Raw genomic sequence first — 21,297 nt, 5'->3', positions numbered from 1 at the left:
TCATGACGTTTGGTGGGTAGCTGTCTAGACTGCAGTATGAATCGACGTATTTTGAGAAGAGTTTGCTGAAGTGATTCCAGGTAGGGATAGAGAAATTGTTCCAGTACATGTCTACTCTGGGATCGTTTGTGTGTTGGGCAACAGGGTAGTTCAGATGGTTGGATGTGGAGGGTGGTAGGTTGGATCTTAAGACATTGATTTTGTTGTTAAAGAATTCAGCCAGAGCATCTGCTGAGGGAGGGGAGTCTGTGGTGTGGCGTGAAAAGGCCTGTATATCATATAGATTGTTAACTAGTTTAAATAGGTTCTTAACTAGTTTAAATAGGTTCTTGGTGTTGGGGTAGTCTATTTTTTTTGCGTAGAAGTTTGTGCGTTTTGTAGTTATGAGATTTTTGTATTCTTTCAGTTTTAGTCTGTCTTTCTATGTTGTCGCCAAATTTCAGCCATTGTCTCTCCGTGCGTTTCAGAGTTATGATATACTCTTCAAGAAATTCCTGAAACAGCCCTAACTTCAGAAAAGAAATAAAAACTACATTCTTCAAGAAATTCCTGAAACAGCCCTAACTTCAAACTTACCGTCCTTTCCCCCCCCCTCCTTCTTCCTGCCACACAGAAACTACATAACCTACTCTTTACCTCTCCAGAAAGGACAAATGTTCTTCCATTGTAATCCTCTGTTTTTTTATTTCTTTTGTAATCTGTCTTGAACCGCAAGGTAATGGCGGAATAGAAATCTCTAATGTAATGTAATGATGAGTATTCATCTCAGCGAGCCTGAAAACACTATGGGGGTAGACACTAAAATCTGTCATTTTTGATACATTTTACATGTCACCCCCCCCCCACAGTATCTGCCGGATACGCAAAGGCAAGAGTCCCGGCATATGCAACGGCAGCAGGAAGTTGCAAGTCAGCTGATGTCGGCGCTGGACCCTCTCTTCCTGGCCAGCAGCATGCCTGATTTTAAGGCCAAATGGGATAGACACGTGGGATCTATTCACAGAAAAAAGTAGGAGAGGGTCATTGGGGTGGGCAGACTAGATGGGCCGTGGCCCTTATCTTCCATCTATTTCTATGTTTCTATGTTTCTAAGTGTGCGAGATCACATACAGACCACGGCTGCAAAATACAGGTATTGCTGGACAGGGGAGAAAGGAAGGGAGAAGGGGTATTGCTGGATAGGGGGGATGTAAAAAGAAGGGAGAAGAGGTACTGCTGGATCTGTCAGAAAGGGATGGAAAGGAAAGGTGCTACACACTGGAGGGGAGGGTGAGATGGTGCATGAGGAGAGAGCATATTGGGTTGGGAAGGAGGGATGCTACTGAGGGAAGAGGCAAGGACAGAGAGAGAGAGCGTGCAGGAGGTAGAAAGTGTTGGACTCATTGAGAAAGTGAGAGAGCGAGAGAGAGTGAGAGAGCGAGGGCAAGAGAGAAGGGCAAGAGGGCGAGGGAGAGAGAGAGAGAGAAAGAGAAAGAGAGAGAGAAAGAGAAAGAGAGAGAGAGAGAGAGAAAGAGAGAGAGAGAGAGAGAGAGAGAGATGTTGTTTGGTTGAGGGAAGAAGGACCAGAGGAGAAGCATGCAGAAGGAAGAGAGAAAAAAAATGTTGCACTGGTAGAAAAGAGGGAGAAATGTTGGATTGGGAGGGGGGCCAGAAAGGAGGAAGGGAAGAGAGATGGACTGCAGGGGGCAGAAAGGAGGAAGGAAAAGAGAAATGTTACACTGGGGGAGGAAGGAGAGATATGTCAGACCATGGAAATAGTGAGGGAAGGAGAGAGATAGGAAGGGAAGGTAAGACATGGAAACATAGATTTTGAGAAGAAAGCAGAAAAATGGAAAAACTGAATGTTAATTTTTTGTTTTAAATTTTTTATTCGTTTTTATAACTTACAGAGTCATACATTTTGGACTTGTCCCATTATTTAAAATTTTTGGAAAAGAATAATATCCTATATGCAATATAGTAGACAAGAACACAACAGGACCCGACATCAAATCCAAGACCGATAGTATGGCACATGACCTCCTCCTACTGGAGAATTGGTCCAGGACCTGGCAACTAAATTTCAACGCCAAAAAATGCAAGGTCATGCATCTTGGCAACAAAAATCCATGTAAGACTTACAGTCTTAATGGTGAGATCCTAGAGAGAACTGTAGCGGAACGTGACTTAGGGGTAATCATCAGTGAGGACATGAAGACTGCAACTCAAGTGGAGAAAGCTTCATCTAAGGCCAGACAAATCATGGGTTGCATACGCAGGAGTTTCGTTAGCCGTAAGCCCGAAGTCATAATGCCATTATATAGGTCCATGGTGAGACCCCATCTGGAATATTGTGTACAGTTCTGGAGACCACATTACTGCAAAGATGTGCTGAGACTTGAGTCGGTCCAGCGAATGGCCACACGGATGGTAACAAGGCTCAGGGAGCTCCCGTATGAGGAACGGCTGAATAAATTACAGCTCTTCTCCCTAGAGGAACGCAGGGAGAGAGGGGACATGATCGAAACATTCAAATACCTCACGCGCCGTATTGAGGTAGGGGAGGATATCTTCTTCTTCAAGGAACCCACGTCAACACGAGGGCATCCATGGAAAATCAGGGGAGGGACATTGCATGGCGACACCAGGAAGTACTTCTTCACCGAGAGGGTGGTAGATCGATGGAATAGTCTTCCGATACAGGTAATTGAGGCCAGCAGTGTGCCTGATTTTAAAGCTAAATGGGATCGAAAGGTGGGATCTCTTCACAAAGGGAGGTAGGGGAGGGTCATTGGTGTGGGCAGACTTGATGGGCCTTGGCCCTTATCTGCCGTCACTTTCTATGTTTCTATATGTCAAAAATAATTGTGAGAACTTTACGTAGTTTTTCGACCCATTTTGTTTTGGATTTGCCAGAGTCATTTAAGGGGTCATCGGGTGCTGTGTAGGAAGATGAGTTTATTGGCCAAGAAATGTATTCTTCAATATTGGACGGTCCCTGACCCCCCAAAATTTTGGCATTGGCGAAACCAGTTACAAAAGGGAATAGGGAAGGTTAAGAATAATAAGACAGAAAGAAATAATTGTGGACACTTTCCCAATAGATGAGTGTAACCTTTTGAACACTATTAAAAATAATTGTATCATGTGGTCAGCTAAAGGCATCTTTAAAAAGAAAACACTTTAGGCTGCTTTTGAACTTTTGTAAGTTTTTTTCAATTCTTAAATATAAATGAAGAGAATTCCAAGTCATAGGAGCAGTCACAGAAAAGATTAAGGTACGAAGCGTACCAATTATTTTCAAAGATGGAACATTAAGGGTATACTGTGAAGTGGATCTGAGGGCTCTGGGGGGGGGGTCGTACGGAATCAAGAGTCTGTCTATAAATGCTGGGGTGTTAGCCTGTAAAGTTTTAAAGGTCAGGAGAACAATTTTATATGTTATCCTATGTATAACAGGCAACCAGTGGGTTTTTTGTAACAGTGGGGTAACGTGGTCAAATTTCTTTGCACCTGAAATAATCTTGATGGCTGTGTTTTGGATTAGTTGAAGACGCTTTATATCTTTTAGACAGATCCCTTTTAATAAAGAATTACAGTAATCCATTTTAGATATTACAAGTGTATGGATTAACACATTCAGGGAATTAGTACCAAGGAGGGGAACTAATGATCTAATCATCCTTAATTTATAAAAACAAATTTTGACCAATGCACTAATTTGTGGACGAAATGTTAATTTGTTATCTATGAGAACACCTAAAATTTTGATGGAAGTAGTTGGTTTAAGTGGCGTATTATCAATAGTAACTGGGGCAATTAGTTGTACCCCTTCTTTCCCCGAGAAAAGGGTCGAAGATGAAGCTTCAGCAGGAAAAAAGGCATCAAAAGAATAGGGAGACTTGGACAAAGCAATCGAAACCGCTGCATCCTCGAGGTTCGGAAGTGGAGACCTCGAGCGAGGAGTCGGCGATCTAGTCAAAGTAGGAGTAGAGCGAGGCTTAGTTGAAGAGGGACATTCTTTAGAAGAACTATGCCTGGAAGTATGCCTCGTTGAAGGCCTCGATCGTCGGTGAGAATGGTGCTTGGAAGCAGATCTCGAAGATCGAGGAGACTTCGCCTCGGAGACAGAAGCAGCCAATGCCACCAAGAATGGATAGGACTGGAGGCTGTAGATCGAAGCTCCAGAGGCTTGATGGAGGAACCTCGATACACTCCCAAAGACTCTGCTCCTTGTATAGAGTGTGAGGATTCCTGCCAAGGCACTTGCAAAGATTCGGCTCCTTGCTTCACATGCTTGGATGCCAGACCAGACACTTGCAGAGACTCTGTTCCCTGCAAAGAGTGTGTAAGTTCAGACTGGGGCAAAGGAAGCAGCTCGACTTCGCGGGAGTCTGCTGAATGCCCAGGCTGGATGAGAGGAAAAAGCTTCGGTCCCATATTAGTAAGGAACTGAATGAATTGCTTCTCTAACATGGTCTGGAAAGATGCTGGCAAGAATAATCCGTGTCTGAAACCAGACCACGTGCTTTGGCTGGAGGTTCCACCGAGGCAGTGTAAATGTGCTTCGACTTGGAAGTCTTAGGCACTTTAAGCACCACCGCTGGAACTTTCTGCTGAGCTATCTGACCTGAAGAAACAGGGGAAGGTACAGCAGGTGTCGAAGAGAGAGCCGCTGCAAACGACGAAGGTCTGATGAGGCTCGAGGTGGAAGCAGTAGGAGTCTCGGTCGAAGGTGAGGCCGAGGGAGCCTTTGATGTCGAGGGATCGGAGGAAGAATCCATCTCGAACAGCTTCTCCACCAAACGATGATGACGTTTAAGGACTCGAGGTTGAAGAGTAGCACAGTGCTCGCACGACTTCGGGTGATGTTCCGGCCCAAGGCACCGACGGTGTGGGTCCATAAGGGAAATCGCACGCTGGCACTGGCTACACTTCTTGAAGCCCGTGACAGGCTGGGACATAGAAGGAAAAATAGCCACCGCAAAATCGAAGGCATTGGGCTGCGGCCAAGCGGCCTGCCCCGGCAGACGGTCGGAAGATTGAAATTTTTTTTTTTTTTTTAAACTAGAAATAAAAGAAATAAAGCAAGAACGGCGATTCGTGAAGAAAAAAATACAAACCGTGGTTCAGAGAAGGCACAAAGTAACGAAGTTAAACGCAGAGAGTCAAAGACGGACTTCTCAGCTCCGCGGAAAACTGAGAACTGAGGAGACGCGCCCAACACTGGGCGGGAGGGTACTCATGCATGTGCGGTGCGGTCGACTCAAAACTTCGGGTTTCTTCAAGCAAGTCTGCTTGAAGACTGATGACGTCATCCATATGTAATGTAATGTAATTTATTTCTTATATACCGCTACATCCGTTAGGTTCTAAGCGGTTTACAGAAAATATACATTAAGATTAGAAATAAGAAAGGTACTTGAAAAATTCCCTTACTGTCCCGAAGGCTCACAATCTAACTAAAGTACCTGGAGGGTAATAGAGAAGTGAAAAGTATGTGAGAATAGGCTGCCTGCTTGTTCTGGGATAAAAGCTATGCTCTGTAGTCAAAGAAGCCAAGCCCCATCCCACTTCCCAGGTTTAGGGGGCATGGCTATTACAAACAAAGAAAACGTTCTGAATCAGGAAAGGGGGCAGGAACATGAATGGCAAAGCTGTTCTCCTGAGCTGTGCCTAGGCAAGGAGGTAGAAATGGCAGAGGAAGGTCTGTCACTGCCTCAAGCCACAGAAGGACCAGAGGTCTGTGAGGAAATGGACATAACTGGGTGGCCAGAGAAGCCAGCAACACTTCCTGAGCATACGGAGGTGGGTCCTTAAGGTGGAAAGGAATAGCATCATTGTTTGCTGAACTATATATTTTTTCATGACTGTGCTGAAAGGCAGAAACCTCTGTACGAAAAAGAAAGAGAGGTGTGTGTGTGTGTGTAGGGGGGGGATCTTCCCTTTAAAAAAACTGCTCTGTTTGAGTTGCTCTGGCTGTGGGAGGGTTTCTTTTTCTTTTTTCTTACCTTTCCTGCCAGAGTGGTATTGAAACTCAGCAAGGAGGAAACCACCCTGTAAAAGCTGGTGTGAGGAAAGAAGTGAGAACTATGGAGCAATGTTGAGATTGTTTGCATTTGTTTTTCCTTACAAACATGAACCTGCTTACCACTGGTTAATGAAAGTATTGAAAGTACCTGCCTTCATATGTTACGATTATTGTGTCAGAATTTTGCAGACATGCCAGCAAGATTTCTTCAGGTAATACGCAGCCACTATTGCCTTTGATCCAAGCGTATCACCTCAAGAACTTGAAGCTCAATACTGAAGTTGTTCTACCATGTTTAAATTGCAGATAATAATTTTTTTTTTTTTTAAAGCATTTTGAATCAGAATGGTTCTGATTAGAGAATGACACAGTGACAAAATTCATCACTGTTCTAGTCCCCACAGATAACCACAGGAAACCATCTCCATGTCATTCTTTACGGAGAATCGGAATATGAATGGACACAATCACTGGCCTTCAAGTCTTGCACTGAAAAATGCTAGTGTAAAAGGCCTGAGATTGAGATAAGACATTAAAGAATTACATGAGATTATTTCCCACGGTTACTTTAAAGAAATTATCTGTAACCTATATTAAATACAAAACTATTCAAATTATTGTTTACAAAAGTCTACATTACTTTGATATTAACAAGTTGGTACCTCCATTTTCTTTTTCAATTGGTAGTTTTTACATGCAAACTTTTTTTTTTTTTTGAGCATGCAAAAAAATTGCAGGCAATAACACTAAAAAATCTAGCATTGGCTTTGCCATGTTTAAAGATATTACACTCAGCACAAACATAGCTAACAACAAATAAATCTGTAAAATTTCATGTTAAAATTTGTTGCTAAGAAGACAGCAAAAAAACTCTAGGGGGGTTACTTTTTTGCCTCACTTTGTATAAGATAAAACAAGCAACAAAAGATAGAATCAGAAACCCACTTTAAAGAGCCAAATGGTGCCAGTTTCTAAACCTGCAACCCAAAGCTAGCAAAAATGTAATCATGTCTGGGAAAAAAAGGTAACTAAAGTTGCAGATCCAAAATGTTGAGAATGATTACACACTAAATGATAGGTCTGGAAGTTATATGTTTGAACTTCTGTAACTTTACTTTTTCATATAAAAGCATGGGGTCTGGACTACCATATAGCAAACTGTTTGTTCTAACAGAATTAGAATCTTGTTTTTTTGTTTCTGGCGACTTTTTCCAGAGATGGTCACAAATCTCTAAACCAACTGTGGAGATCATAGAATATCAATCCTATACAAGCATACAAAAGCTATATGGCAGGAAAAGGGAAATGAAGTAACAAAACAAAAGACAAAGAACCTGTACAACCCAGATATCAACCCACCACAAAAACGTACATAAACCCATCTTTTTTGTATCTCTAGAAGTCAAGCCAGAGAACCCCTAAAGCCACAATTGTAATTGTGAAAACAGTCCAAAAACACTGCCTTCCTGCCAGCGGCTGTGATCGACACTGATCAGGTTCTGCTGTCAAACAAAACTATAAACAGCCCAATTTATTTATTTTTTTTCATCTTAAATCAAGAACACAATATTGCATCATTTAAACCTTGTAAACATCACTTGTATTTCTTTTAACATCATCTTAAAAACATACATTTATACCCTCCCCACCTCTCCCACAAATATTTTAATCAACAAATATCATATAAATATTATCAATTGATCAAACCTTAATAAAACTTTATACCCTCCCCCCATGTATAAATGTACTTTCAATTTATTTTTAAAAAAGGGCAACTAAAACATCTCAGGCTATGGCATGGCATGAACTGAACCTTGATTGGGCTTGTGTGAGCTCTATTTGGCTTTAGTTCTCCAACAAGCTGATATGTTTTATTTTATGTTTAAAATTTTAATGGAATAAAAAGGTGTTTATTTTTATAAGCAGTCAAAAAAAGTAGGATTTGACAAATAACCTTCCAAAACGCTCAGAGGGAAATCAATCAACAATTTTATTAAGTAACCACTGTAAAGAGCTCTCAATGTTCACCATGCAGAGACACAATCAGTGCTCCCTAAGGCAGGGGTTCTTAACCTGGGGGTCCCTGGACCCTTAGATGGTCCATGGATGGGTTTCAGATGGTTCATGAGGGTCAGATAAAAATTACCACATTTTTCACTCCATAAAATGCAAATACAATTTTTTTAACACCTCCCCCCGCCCCAGTACCTTTTTTTAAATGTCGGTGGTCCAGCGTGGTCTCACCAGGAGCTTTCCACACTCCTGCTGGACGGCTGCCTCCTTTCTTGCTGCAGAGCGGTGCATAAGGCAGGATCACGAGCTTTTCGCTTCCTGCCTGGTCCCGCGCCACTCCGTGAATGGCATAAAACAGGAGTGTTTTTTTAGATTGTTTACTTTAAAGTTTAATAATACTTTGGCATATCTGTATGAGACAATCAAATCTCAAATATTTTTTTAGAGGCGTAAGCAAAGGGGTTTGGATGCTGAACCCAGATACCCCACTTTGAACTAGTCATCAAGCAAAATAATTTAAGAAAAACGGCTGCCAATTTACACTGAGAATACTGAACTCCTACCTTCCTGTAACTGTTGCAACTGTCTCTTGAGGGATGCTAATTTGTCTTGATACATCCTAAAAAAGGAAGCAAGTAAAAATAAATATCAGTGACATCCCGCTAAATCAAAACTAAAATTTCTCATCTTCAGGGTCTCCCCCAACAGGACAGACATGCAAAACATCTACTTCCTACAGTATCAGAAATACTCATCAATCAAGCAGGCCAGAAAGACAAGGAAATTAGATGGATGATGTCTGAGACTTTTGATTATGGTTGAAAGTTACCTTAAAATGTTCTCAACTGAATTAGAATATGTAACTTCTTGACAATCTGAAAATAAGCTTATTTTGCTCATACAAGATCAATGAGAGCAGAAATTTATTAGCATGGGTGACCGGTATCAAAATACCGTTTATCAGTTCCATTCTGTTTAAATGTCATTCCATCTTTTTATTTTAATTTGAAAGATATTAACCATTTACATCCATGCAATTACTGTTTAAATGTCTGAGACCAAAAACAGTTATGTTACAACTGTCCTGAAAAGGAGAGAAGCTTACAGGTTTATTAAAAAAACAAACAAACAAAAAAAAACTTTAAATGATGTTATTTCTAATGGTAACCTGCTTGATTTTACACAATTGCAACATAAATTTGGGTTTCATAAATCACAATGTTTTCGTTGGTTGCAATTGAAGCAGGCCATTCAGGCAGGGTTCCCTGAATGGAAAACTCTTAATACTCAATACAATATGGAATTTTTATGTTTTCAGGCGGACTTTCTGGGTCACCAGGCCGCGCAGTGGTATAAAACTATTAATGATTTGGTTAAAAAAAAGCCTAAAAATGGTCTTAGGGATATTTGGAGCATTGAAATTAAGCATCAGATTTCAGCATCTCAATGGCCACAAATTTGGTCTTGGAGAATAGGATGTACAATGTCAGCGTCTATGAGGCAAACGTGGTTTTTTTTATTACATAGAACTTTTTGGACCTCAGTTAGATTACAAAAATTAAATAGTTCCTTGTCTAATAGATGCTGGCATTGTAATCTAGATGTAGGGACGTTGGATCATCTCTTGTATTATTGTCCCCATATCTTAGCCTTTTGGAATTCAATCTGGGATCAAATAAATTGTTTACTGGAAAATCATGTAGCATTATCTTATGATACTGTGATATTTGGAATGTCCATGAGAAAAAAGAGTCAGATATCATCATGTAACAATAAACTTTTATTGATCATGACAGGAGTTGCCATCCAACATATTACTAAAAACTGGAAAGACTTAATTTCAATTTCTGGTGGAATTCGTTGTGTCACCTATATAGAATGGAAAGATCATTGGCGGTACAGAATGGAAAGTATAATAGTTTTATAAAAATATGGGAGCCATTAACATTTTTGTCATGATTAATGCCATTTTTCTATTAATTATACACCATTTAGTGTTGAAAGAGGGGAAGGGTTTAATGGGAGGGTTTATGATCTTATAATGAATAATGTGATTAGAAGGAGGGTGGGGGGAGGGTTGCATTTATATTTATAAGATATAATGATAAGATGTTCAAGTGGTCTAATTAATAGTGTTTAGTATGAATTCTGTACACTTGATGAAAGTATAAAAATGAATAAAGAGTTTTAAAAAAAAAAGCATATACGAAAGTTTCAAGTTTCAAGTTTAATAAAAATGTGATTTGATTGCAAAATCATAATTCAATGCAAATAATAATAGAATTGGTGTAAAAAAGAAAAACAAATTAATCAAACCAGACGGTTAAAATAACTTTAGACCAGGTGGCTTCGAGGCGAACGAAGATGGCTGCGTGAGGGAACGGCTCCATGGTGACAGGCAGCTTGATTTTTAAAAATAGCGGTAAAAGTTTAAAGGAAAGACAAAATTAGTGAGAGAAAAGAAGTATAAGAATGGCGTCGGGCAGACAAAGTAAATCTTCCGTGGCTGGAGCTGGATCAGGGGTCTGTTAAAAGATCAAAAATTGACTCCACTTCCCAGCAGATGGTGCCGTTGCCAGCGGATGAAATTGATAACAGAGATCTTATGAGAGAAATACAAACAATAAAAGATATCGTTTTGGAAAATTCAAAAGACATAAAGGAGGTGAAAGGAGAGATAGTGAGTTTAACTCAAAGGTTAAATGCAGTGGATTTGAAAATGGAATGTTTAGAAAAACGGGTGGAAAAATGTGGAGGAGGAAAAAGTACTGTATAAAAAGGATCATAAAGAAATTGAAGCATTAAGAAGGGATTTTGTGGATTTGTCCAATCGTGCAAGAAGGAACAATTTGAGGGTACTTGGATTACCAGAGGAGATTGAGAAGGGTGATCCTATTACTTTTCTGTTAAATTTCCTACCTAAGATTCTACCAATTCAAAGTAAGTTTCCGTTGGAGATAGAAAGGGCGCACAGAATTCCAGCAAAGAGATTAAGAAGCCAAAAGGGACCGCGACCTTTAATATGTAAGCTACTTAAGATATCAGCAAGTAGAAGAGATCCTGAAATTAGCAAAGGAACATAAAAATATGAAATGTCAGGATGCAAAGATATTTATAGTCCCGGATTTTGCCAAGGAAACTGCATATAAAAGAAAACAGCTATTAGAATTACGCCCACAATTGAGAGCAATGGGTGCCAGGTTTGGATTAGTATACCCGGCTATAATGCGGGTGACTCATAACAACAAAACTTTCAGTTTTGAAGAAGCAGGGAAGTTAAAAGAATATATAGATAAATGTGAAAGCCCGATGAATACCTACAATGAAGATATTAATGAGAAGTCTGTTAATGTTTTAATAGTGTGATGCATAGGTTATGTTTATTTGACTTTATTCATAGCGGGGTATTGTTTTTGAATATAAAACTGTCATTTTCCATTACTTGAGACAGTTGACTGTGGGGATTGGCAACATTCTGAATTGAGCTCGAGGCAATTTAAATATGGGGATTGGTAACATTCTGGACTGAGCTAGAGGAAATTTACCTGTGGAGATTGACAACATTCTGGACTGAGCTTTGTGGTCAATGGAATTGAGAAAGTTGCTGAGTGATCTGCTGGATGTAGATTGGTAAAGACAGTTTAATGAAGAACGTCTGAATTGGAATAGTCTGGACTGCTGATCCATATAGAAGAGAGAAGATCATAGGTTTGATGTCTTCAAATGAGAAATATGAATGATGATATATAAAGGCTGTCTAATTCTTGGAAAAATGGAAATGACTAATGTATTAAAGGATTATTCTAATTTTTGAAAGGGGTTGAAGGGTAATTGTAAAGGGTTATTTATATAAGTGAGGAGGGGAATAGGAGTTAGGATTATAGTATTTGAAAGAAGTAAAGGGGAAGGAAAAAAAGGGAGAAAAAAAAAGGAAAAAAATATAATAAAGGATATAAAAATGCCTTTGAAATTTATTTATAAGTTATTAATATTTTTATAGAGTAATGGGGAAGGTTTGGGAAATACATATAAAAGATTGAAGTTTTTATTTCTTGTATGTTATATGAGATACTAAGGGTTAGATGGAAAAAAAAAAAGGAGGTGGAAAAAGAGAAGAGGAAAAAAAAAAAAAGAAATAAAGAAGGAAAAAAAAATATATATATATATTTTTTTGTCTTTTCATTGCTAATAAGAAGTTATAGGGAAGCGGGTAGATTAAGTATGATGTTGCCTGTGGGGAGTTTTTCTTTTACACAGTCACTATGTGCGTTTCGAAGTCTTCATTTATGAGGGGGTGGGGAGGGAGGGGGATGGGTATATGGGAGGGAGAGAGAAGGTGGGGAGGGAGGGTAAGCTTATATTTTAGTTTAAGGGAAAAGGAAAAGTTTCTAATATATGTTTGAGAAGGATATATTTGTATATTATATTTTATTTATATAATGGGTTTTAAAATTTTTTCTTTGAACGTAAATGGCCTCAATCATCCAATAAAAAGGAAAAAGGTATTGTCATATATTAAGCAACAAAATATAGATATTTGTTTTCTGCAGGAGACATATTTGTCTGGAATAGAGTCTATGAAGCTGTCAGATAATTGGATAAAGCAATGTTTATATGCACCAGCGATAAAAAAGAAAGCAGGAGTAGCAATATTGATTAATAAAAAATGTCCAGCAACATTTACTATGGTTAAAGCAGATCCTCAAGGAAGGTGGTTACTTGTTGACATGAGCAATAATACAATGGCGTTACTAAATGTATATGCCCCTAATTCGAATCAAAGTGAATTCTTTAAATCTCTACAACAATTAATTTTGCCACTGGCTACTACTAATTTAGTGGTGGCAGGGGATTTCAATGCTGTTATAGATCCAATAATGGATAAAAAGCCTAGTAGAATTATGAAATCAATGGGATTAGATCATTTGATACAATCATGTAATTTAAAAGATATATGGCGTATTCTTCATTTTAATGATCGGGAATTTACATTTTGTTCACATGTTCATCAATCGTTTTCAAGAATTGATTATATTTTTGTTTCAGATCAGATGGTACAGCAAGTTGTAAAAGCTGACATAGAACCAATAGTAATATCTGATCATGGTGGTGTGTGGATAGAAGTTAACTTAGTAGATCAAGATAATTCCAAACCTGTATGGAGGTTTGATAATACATTGCTTGCTGATTCTAAATTTTGCACAGAATTTCAGAACAAAATTAGTGAATATTTTTTGTTTAATGATTTAGAGAAAATGTTGATTGAAATTTTATGGGATGCTTTCAAAGCAACGATGAGAGGACAAATTATATCATATTCTGCATATAAAAAGAAACAACTAAGGAAGCAATTTGTAAGTTTGGAAAAAGAAATTAAAAATTTAGAATTAAAATTGATTAACAAATGGGAACAAGCTACATTTCAAATATTGTTAAAAAAATGTGAATATAATGAGATTTCCTCTGGATTAGTAAAGAAAGATATTTTTACTCAGCAAACGTTGTATTATGGTAGTGCAAATAAGGCTGGAAGACTATTGGCAAATTACTAAAAAAAAAAAAAAAAAGGAAGGAGAAAATAGGTATAATTAAAGATGAGTTAGGGAATTCTCATTCTCAAATTGGAAGTATATTAAAACAATTTTTTAAGTATTATAAGTCGCTGTTTTCTTCTGAGTCTTATTTAAATAAAGAGAAAGATGGGTTGGATTTTTTGAGTTCAGTTGAAGGTCCTAAGGTTCCTGATCATGTAAAAAGAAGTTTAGATGAACCTATATCATTAAAAGAGGTACAAACGGCATTGAAATCCCTTAGAGCTGGGACCGCTCCAGGTGGAGATGGATTTACGGTAGAGTTTTATAGAGAATTTCAAATTTCCCTTTTACCTTATTTATTAAAATTATATCAGGATCAACTGAATAAATGTTGTATATCAGGCACTATGGCAGAATCTTTAACTATTGTTTTGCCAAAGCCAAATAAAGATCCAACATTGGTTTCAAACTACAGGCCTATATCTTTAATAAATGTAGATGGTAAATTATTAGCTAAGATTTTAGCATTAAGATTGGCTAAAGCTCTTCCGCATATAATAGGAATGAATCAAACTGGATTTGTTGCTCAAAGACACTCTTCTAATAATACTAGACTGGTATTTCAGATGTATTATTTAACAAAACAAATTAATGATCCGGCTTTTTCGGTATCACTAGATGCTGAGAAGGCTTTTGATCGTGTAGAATGGAATTTCATGTATCAAGCTATGGAGTGGTTTGGTATTGGATCCGGATTTATACAAATGATTCAAGCACTGTATAGCTCCCCAACTGCTCGTTTATATATAAATAATAATTTTTCAGATGCTTTTAAATTGCAGAGGGGAGTTAGACAGGGTTGTCCATTATCTCCTTTGCTCTTTGATATAGTTCTTGAACCCTTGTTGTTAGCTATTCGACAGGCAAAGGACATACAGGGTATTCCATGTGCTGGAGTGGAATATAAAGTATCCGCTTATGCAGATGATATCTTGCTTCATTTGAGGAATCCGGAAACAACAATTCCATGTCTACTGGAGGTAATAGATACATTTGGAAAATTCTCAGGATACAAAATAAATTGGACTAAATCAGAGATTTTACCTTTAAATGTGCATTGTACAAAAGGTATACTTGATTCTTTCCCTTTTATTTGGAGAGAGGATGGAATAAAGTACTTAGGTATTTGGTTGAATAAAACACTCGAAGAGACAATATAGGGAAAAAGAACCCGTTGTTCAACTACAAATTGGGGGGGGTATTGTTGGGAGACAGCAGACATGAGAGAGACTTGGGTGTGCTGGTGGATGCATCACTGAAGCCATCTGCTCAGTGCGCAGCAGCCTCGAAAAAAGCCAACAGGATGCTTGGCATCATAAAGAAGGGCATAACAACCAGAACACGGGAAGTCATCATGCCATTGTATCGAGCGATGGTGCGTCCACATCTGGAATACTGCGTTCAGTATTGGTCGCCGCACCTCAAGAAGGACATGGCGGTACTTGAGAGAGTCCAAAGGAGAGCAACGAAAATGGTAAAAGGGCTGCCCATACGCCCATACGCCGAGAGGTTGGATAGGCTGGGGCTCTTCTCTCTGGAAAAGAGGAGGCTCAGGGGAGATATGATAGAGACCTTCAAGATCATGAGGGGCATAGAGAGGGTGGATAGGGACAGATTCTTCAGACTGAAGGGGACAACAGGTACGAGGGGGCATTCGGAGAAACTGAAGGGAGATAGGTTCAAAACAAACGCAAGGAAGTTTTTTTTCACCCAAAGGGTCGTGGACACTTGGAATGCGCTACCGGAGGAAGTGATCAGGCAGAGTACGGTACAGGGATTCAAACAGGGATTGGACGGATTCCTGAAGGATAAAGGGATCATGGGATACTGAGGGAGGAACTGGGATGAAACACAAGTATAGAAAGCTAACCAGGTAATGAGTATAGAAACCAAACCAGGTCGTGCATGTGCAAGACCGGAGGGTTAGGACTTCGATAGGAAGACAGGACTTAAATGAGAAACCAAGGTGGCAAGGGAGCCCCCTCTGGTGATACAGACAGGTCGTGACCTGTTTAGGCCGCCGCGGGAGCGGACTGCTGGGCGGGATGGACCTGTGGTCTGACCCGGCAGAGGCACTGCTTATGTTCTTATGTTCTTATGACAATGAGAATAAATGAAAAATTTTTATTACAAAAAGTAACAGAGTTGTGTGAGCAATGGAATCCTTTACATTTGTCATGGTGGGGAAGAGTTCAAACTGTTAAAATGATGATTTTGCCTGTGGTTTGCTATCAATTGGGAATGATACCAGTGTTTTTTCAGGGGTCTTTTTATAAAAAATTAAATAGTAATCTGGTTAAATTTATTTGGCTGGGTAAAATTGCAAGAGTGGCTCTAGTGTCTTTACAAAGGCCAATTGAGGAGGGTGGGGTAAATTTCCCCAATTTTTATAGGTATCATCAGGCCTATATCATGCACCAAGGTATGCATTGGGTCCTCCCAGAGCTTTTGGAACAACTACCAGAATGGTTATGGGTGGAGAGATCACTTATATTTCCACTTAGGCTTGATCTTCTGCTTAGTATAAAAATGCCTAGAATATGTAAAGACAATAGAGTATTAATGGATACTTGGAAAACATTAAGACTTGTAGACAAAATAACTACTGATTCTATTTTAAAATCGACACATCAATCTATTTGGATAAACTCCAAGATACAAATAGGCGGGTTTAAGGTTGTCTGGAAGGATACAAATAGGCGGGTTTAAGGTTGTCTGGAAGGATTGGATTAAAGCAGATATAAGATCCTTAAAAGAAGTAATTGATAATGGTAAGCTGCTTGATTTTTCACAATTGCAACATAAATATGGTCTGAATAAAAAACAAAGTTATAAGTGGTTGCAGTTGAAGCAGGCTATTCAGGTGGGGTTCCCTGAATGGAAATCTTTAAATGATCATTACAGCTTAGAATTTTTATGTTTCCAGGCAGATTTTCTGGGACACCAGGCCGCAAAGTGGTATAAAATTATATCTAATTATTTGAATAAGAAACCTAAAAATAGATTAAGAGATATTTGGAGCATTGAGATTAAGCATCAGATTAATGCATCTCAATGGCCATGTATTTGGTCTTGGAGAATTAAAGGTACGATGTCGGCATCTATTAGGCAAACATGGTTCTTTTTGTTGCATAGAGCATTCTGGACCCCTACTAGATTACAAAAATTGGATTGCTCTAAGTCTAATAGATGCTGGCATTGTAAAATTGAAGTTGGAACTTTAGACCATCTTTTATTTTATTGTCCATGTATTCAGGCATTTTGGATATCAATCTGGGATCAAGTTAACCTAATGATGGAGAGTCATGTGGCATTGTCCTATGACACAGTGGTTTTTGGAATGTGCATGAGGGCTAAATGCCAAATATCTGCAGCAAACAATAAATTACTAACGATTCTTACTGGTGTGGGAATTCAGCAAATAACGACTAATTGGAAAGACTGTTCTAGACTAATCTAATCTAATCTAAACCTTAAGTTTATATATATATATATATATATATATATATATATATATATATATATATATATATATATATATATACATATACATACACCGCATCATCTCCATGAGAATGGAGCTCGACACGGTTTACAAGAACTTAAAATAGTGGGTAGAGAAGAAGAATTTTTACATGAACTTATGTGTAGAAGGGGGGAGAGAAAGGGGAGAAGGATAGAGCTACAATTTGCTGAAAAGCCAGGTTTTCAGTTGTTTGCGGAATAACTGAAGGGAGCTCAGGTTCCGCAGAGATGATGCGGTGTATGTATATATATATATATATATATATATATATAAACTTAAGGTTTAGATTAGTCTAGAACAGTCTTTCCAATTAGTCGTTATTTGCTGAATTCCCACACCAGTAAGAATCGTTAGTAATTTATTGTTTGCTGCAGATATTTGGCATTTAGCCCTCATGCACATTCCAAAAACCACTGTGTCATAGGACAATGCCACATGACTCTCCATCATTAGGTTAACTTGATCCCAGATTGATATCCAAAATGCCTGAATACATGGACAATTTGTGCCTATGCCAAAGACCTGGTGCCAAAGACCTGTGATTTTGAAGAGAAGGGATTTTCCCAGTTTGCCTGAATAGTGGATGCCACGTGGAGAGGGGAAGGCTAGTTTAAGCCTTTGGGCAGTTCTGGAGGAGTCGGGACTGGAGGAGTTGAAAGACAGTGGGATAAGAGGAGGCAGGATTCCGTGAATGATCTTGAAAGCCAGGCAGGAACATTTGAAATGGATTCTGGAGATTATTGGAAGCCAGTGAAGTTTGGCAAGGAGTGGGGAGGCATGGTCAGACTTGCGTTTTGAGAAGATCAGATTGGCTGCAGTATTCTGGATTAGCTGGAGTCTTAGAATACTTTTTTTGATAGATTTAAGTAGATGGCATTGCAGTAATCTAGTTTGGAGAAGATGATGGATTGGACAAGGATGGCAAAGTGTTGTTGGCTGAAGTAGGATCTAGCTTTCCTCAGCCTGTGAAGGCTGAAAAAGCATGATTTTGCCAAGGAGTTGAGGTGGTCATTGAGGGAGAGAGAGGAATCGATAGTGATACCAAGGACCTTGCATGAGAACTCGAGCTGTAGTGTATCGCCTGTGGGTAGTGCGAAAAGTGTGGGCAGGTGTTCGAATTTTGGGCCGAGCCAGAGTAGTTTTGTTTTAGATTTGTTTAGTTTCATCTGTACCGAGAGGGACCAGGCACGGAGTCTCATTATGCAAGCTGTAATGTTTTCGTGGAGGTTGGTGAGGTTCTGGTCAGTCTCAAGGAGGACAAGGATGTTATCTGCATAAGTGTAGATTGTTTCCAGGGGGGATAGTTGAAAGAGTTTCAGGGAGGACATGTAGATGTTAAAGAGAATAGGGGAAAGGGGTGATCCTTGAGGGACACCGCAAGATGGAGTCCAAGGAGTGGACATGGTGCCATTTGTGTTGACGGTGTAGGAACGGGAGCGTAAGAAGACTGAATTGTAGTTTCTGGTGGAACTCAGTATGCTATATGTAAAAGATGGAAAGATTTCTTGCAGTACAGAGGGGGCATTTTAAAAGGTTTCAGGAGGTGTGGAGGCCATTAATTGAATATTATAATGATTAAGGTTTATTCTTTTTCCTTAGGGGATAATTTGTAGAAATGGAGGGGGTGGGGGGGATAGGATAATCTAATTAAATAGCGGTATATTTCAACTGATTAATGGATATAAGAAACATGGTATTTATGTATGAATAGAAAAGGAAAGGGGGTAAAATTATTGGAAATATGTTATTATGAAATATTAGGGGATATATGTAATATGATGAGATATATTTGTTGTGCATTAATGTATATAATAAAATGAAAAAAGAGTTTGAGGAAGAAAGGGTGGGGGGAGGGAAAGGTTAATGTATGATTAATTGTATTATGGAAAAGGGATGTCTAAGTATGTATATGTTTGGATAGATTATTTTATTGATATGGGAAGGGATGGGAGGTGGGGGGGGGAATTAAAACATGTATAATAATATTGTTTAAGAATGTCAAGTGAGTTATGTGAATTAATTGTAATAATATTGTACACTTGTTGAAAGAAATAAAAAGGAATAAAGATTAAAATAAAAAAATAACTTTAGACCAACCAACCACATAATATAAAAAAATAATAAATAAAGGGTTAAATACAATTTATAAACAAATAAAAAGGGCAAGGTGATGAAACAATAGGATGGGGAAAAGGATACCTGCTCAATTTTCACCTATCAGCATTACTAGTACTCTAACACATCCTGGATATATAAAATTTGCATAACTCATTTAAAAGCGTCCTTAAAAAGTCAGCTTTTCAGAAGACTTTTAAACTAAGTAATTTTTCTTCCCTTATATTGACTGGGAGCGAATTCCAGATTTGAGGGTCCGTGACGGAAAAGATCGTGTCTCTCCTTGAATAAATGAGTCTCAGTGAAGGGACTAAGAAGAGAAATTTCTCTTCTGATCTTAAGGATTTTATAGGAATATAAGGGATTAGAAGCCTTTCTAAGAATGCAGGAGCTTTATTCATTAAAATGCTTTTCCTTTAGAAGGGAGTCATATGATCAATTTTTTCTTTTTAGTAATTATTTTTATTGCCATGTTTTGTAGGATTTGTAATCTACGTATTTCTTTTAAGGTTATTCCCTTGTACAAAGTGTTGCAGTAGTCAAATTTTTGATATAACTAACGAGTGTATTAAAATGTTCAGAGATGCTTCATCCAGAAATGCGGATAGTGATCTTATCAACCTTAACCTATAGAAACAATTCCTGACAAATGAACTTATTTGATCATGATAATTCAATTTCTAGTCCAAAAGACCCCCGAGTATCTTTACCTTAGTGACTTCTTTAAGCATACTATTATTGATGTTTATGCTGGCTCCTAATTTCTGTCCCTCCTTACATAGGAATAGTATAACCTCTGTTTTAGATACGTTAAAGGCCAACTTGTTGTCATGTAACCATTTGGATATTTTCGACAATTTCATATTGACTGCTGAAATTTCTTCAGCTGAGCTTGGATCTAAGGGATGCAAAAGTTGGACATCATCTGCGTAGGCAAATGGTATGAACCCAATTGATTGGCTAAGGGTTAACAGAGGAGCCAAAAATACATTAAGCAATAAGGGAGATAAGATTGATCCTTGCGGGATCCCAAAACTAGTTACAATTGTATTTGAGGATGCATTATTAAATGTCACTTTTGAAGATCGTTCTGAAAAATAGGACTGAAACCATTGAAGAACATCAGTTATCCAAATGATCCGAGTCTACTTAGAAGAAGATGGTGATCTATAGTATCGAAAGCTGATAAGTCTAGGGATATAAGGAGAACTGATTGGTGATGATCCCAAAAATAGAGAACAGAGGATGTCAGGCCAATTAGAGAGTGTTCGGTTGAATGATGTTGTCGAAAGCCTGTTTGATGTGGATGCAATGTTCCTGTTTTCTCAAAAAATTCAGACACCTGATTAAAAACTATTTTTTCCACCATTTTTGCTACAAAAGGTATTTTTGCAATTGGTCAGAAATTAGTAGGGTCGTTCAAATTCCCTTTTGGGTCTTTAGGTATTGGATGAATAATTGAATGTTTCCACTTTTTGGGCATAATCCCTTTCTCTAAGGAGGTATAAATTATTTTTTGAATGTATTTACCAAAAATATTAAATAATTTTTTCAAAATATGTGGGGGAAGTGAATCTGTGGCATTACCCTTTACATTCAAAGAAAGGAATAGTCTTTGCAAATCAGAGAGCACAAGTGGTGCAAAGTGAGAACATTTTGAAATTGGGATGCAGGAATCTGAGATAGAATAATCGGGCTCCGGTGTTAAAGTGTCCGAGAATTTTTTCCTGATCCCTTGGATTTTCTCTACAAAAGAGTTAGCCAGATCTTGAGCAGTTAGAGCACTAATTTCACCCTGCGCTGAATGGGGTTTAAATGTCGTTAAAGATTTTAAAATAGAAAATAGTGTAGAAGAATTGTTTGCTGTTTGGATGCGAGAGGCGTAATATTTTTTCTTTGTCTCGTTTATTTTATTTTTGTAATATTGTGCTTGAGTTTGGTATCTTAATTGATTGATGAGTGTTTTTTCCCATTCTCATAAAAGTACATTTCTTCATACAACATATAACCATGCTCACACACAATTTCATGGAACTGTC

At 38.3% G+C, this 21,297-nt stretch overlaps 1 protein-coding gene across 4 annotated transcripts in view; it reads right to left on the bottom strand.

Annotated features, from left to right (window-relative positions):
- SUDS3 (SDS3 homolog, SIN3A corepressor complex component) overlaps positions 1-21,297 on the bottom strand; it is a 213,278-nt gene that overhangs the window by 171,038 nt on the left and 20,943 nt on the right. For all 4 annotated transcript variants that reach the window (XM_033957288.1, XM_033957289.1, XM_033957287.1 and 1 more), the window contains exon 3: positions 8,587-8,642. In XM_033957288.1, coding sequence (XP_033813179.1) covers positions 8,587-8,642 — 56 coding nt within the window. The remainder of the gene's footprint in view (positions 1-8,586; positions 8,643-21,297) is intronic.

This window comes from Geotrypetes seraphini, chromosome 8 (genome assembly GCF_902459505.1).
Source record: "Geotrypetes seraphini chromosome 8, aGeoSer1.1, whole genome shotgun sequence".
Classification (NCBI taxonomy): domain Eukaryota; kingdom Metazoa; phylum Chordata; class Amphibia; order Gymnophiona; family Dermophiidae; genus Geotrypetes; species Geotrypetes seraphini.
This window is presented reverse-complemented; position numbering and strand designations above follow the sequence as displayed.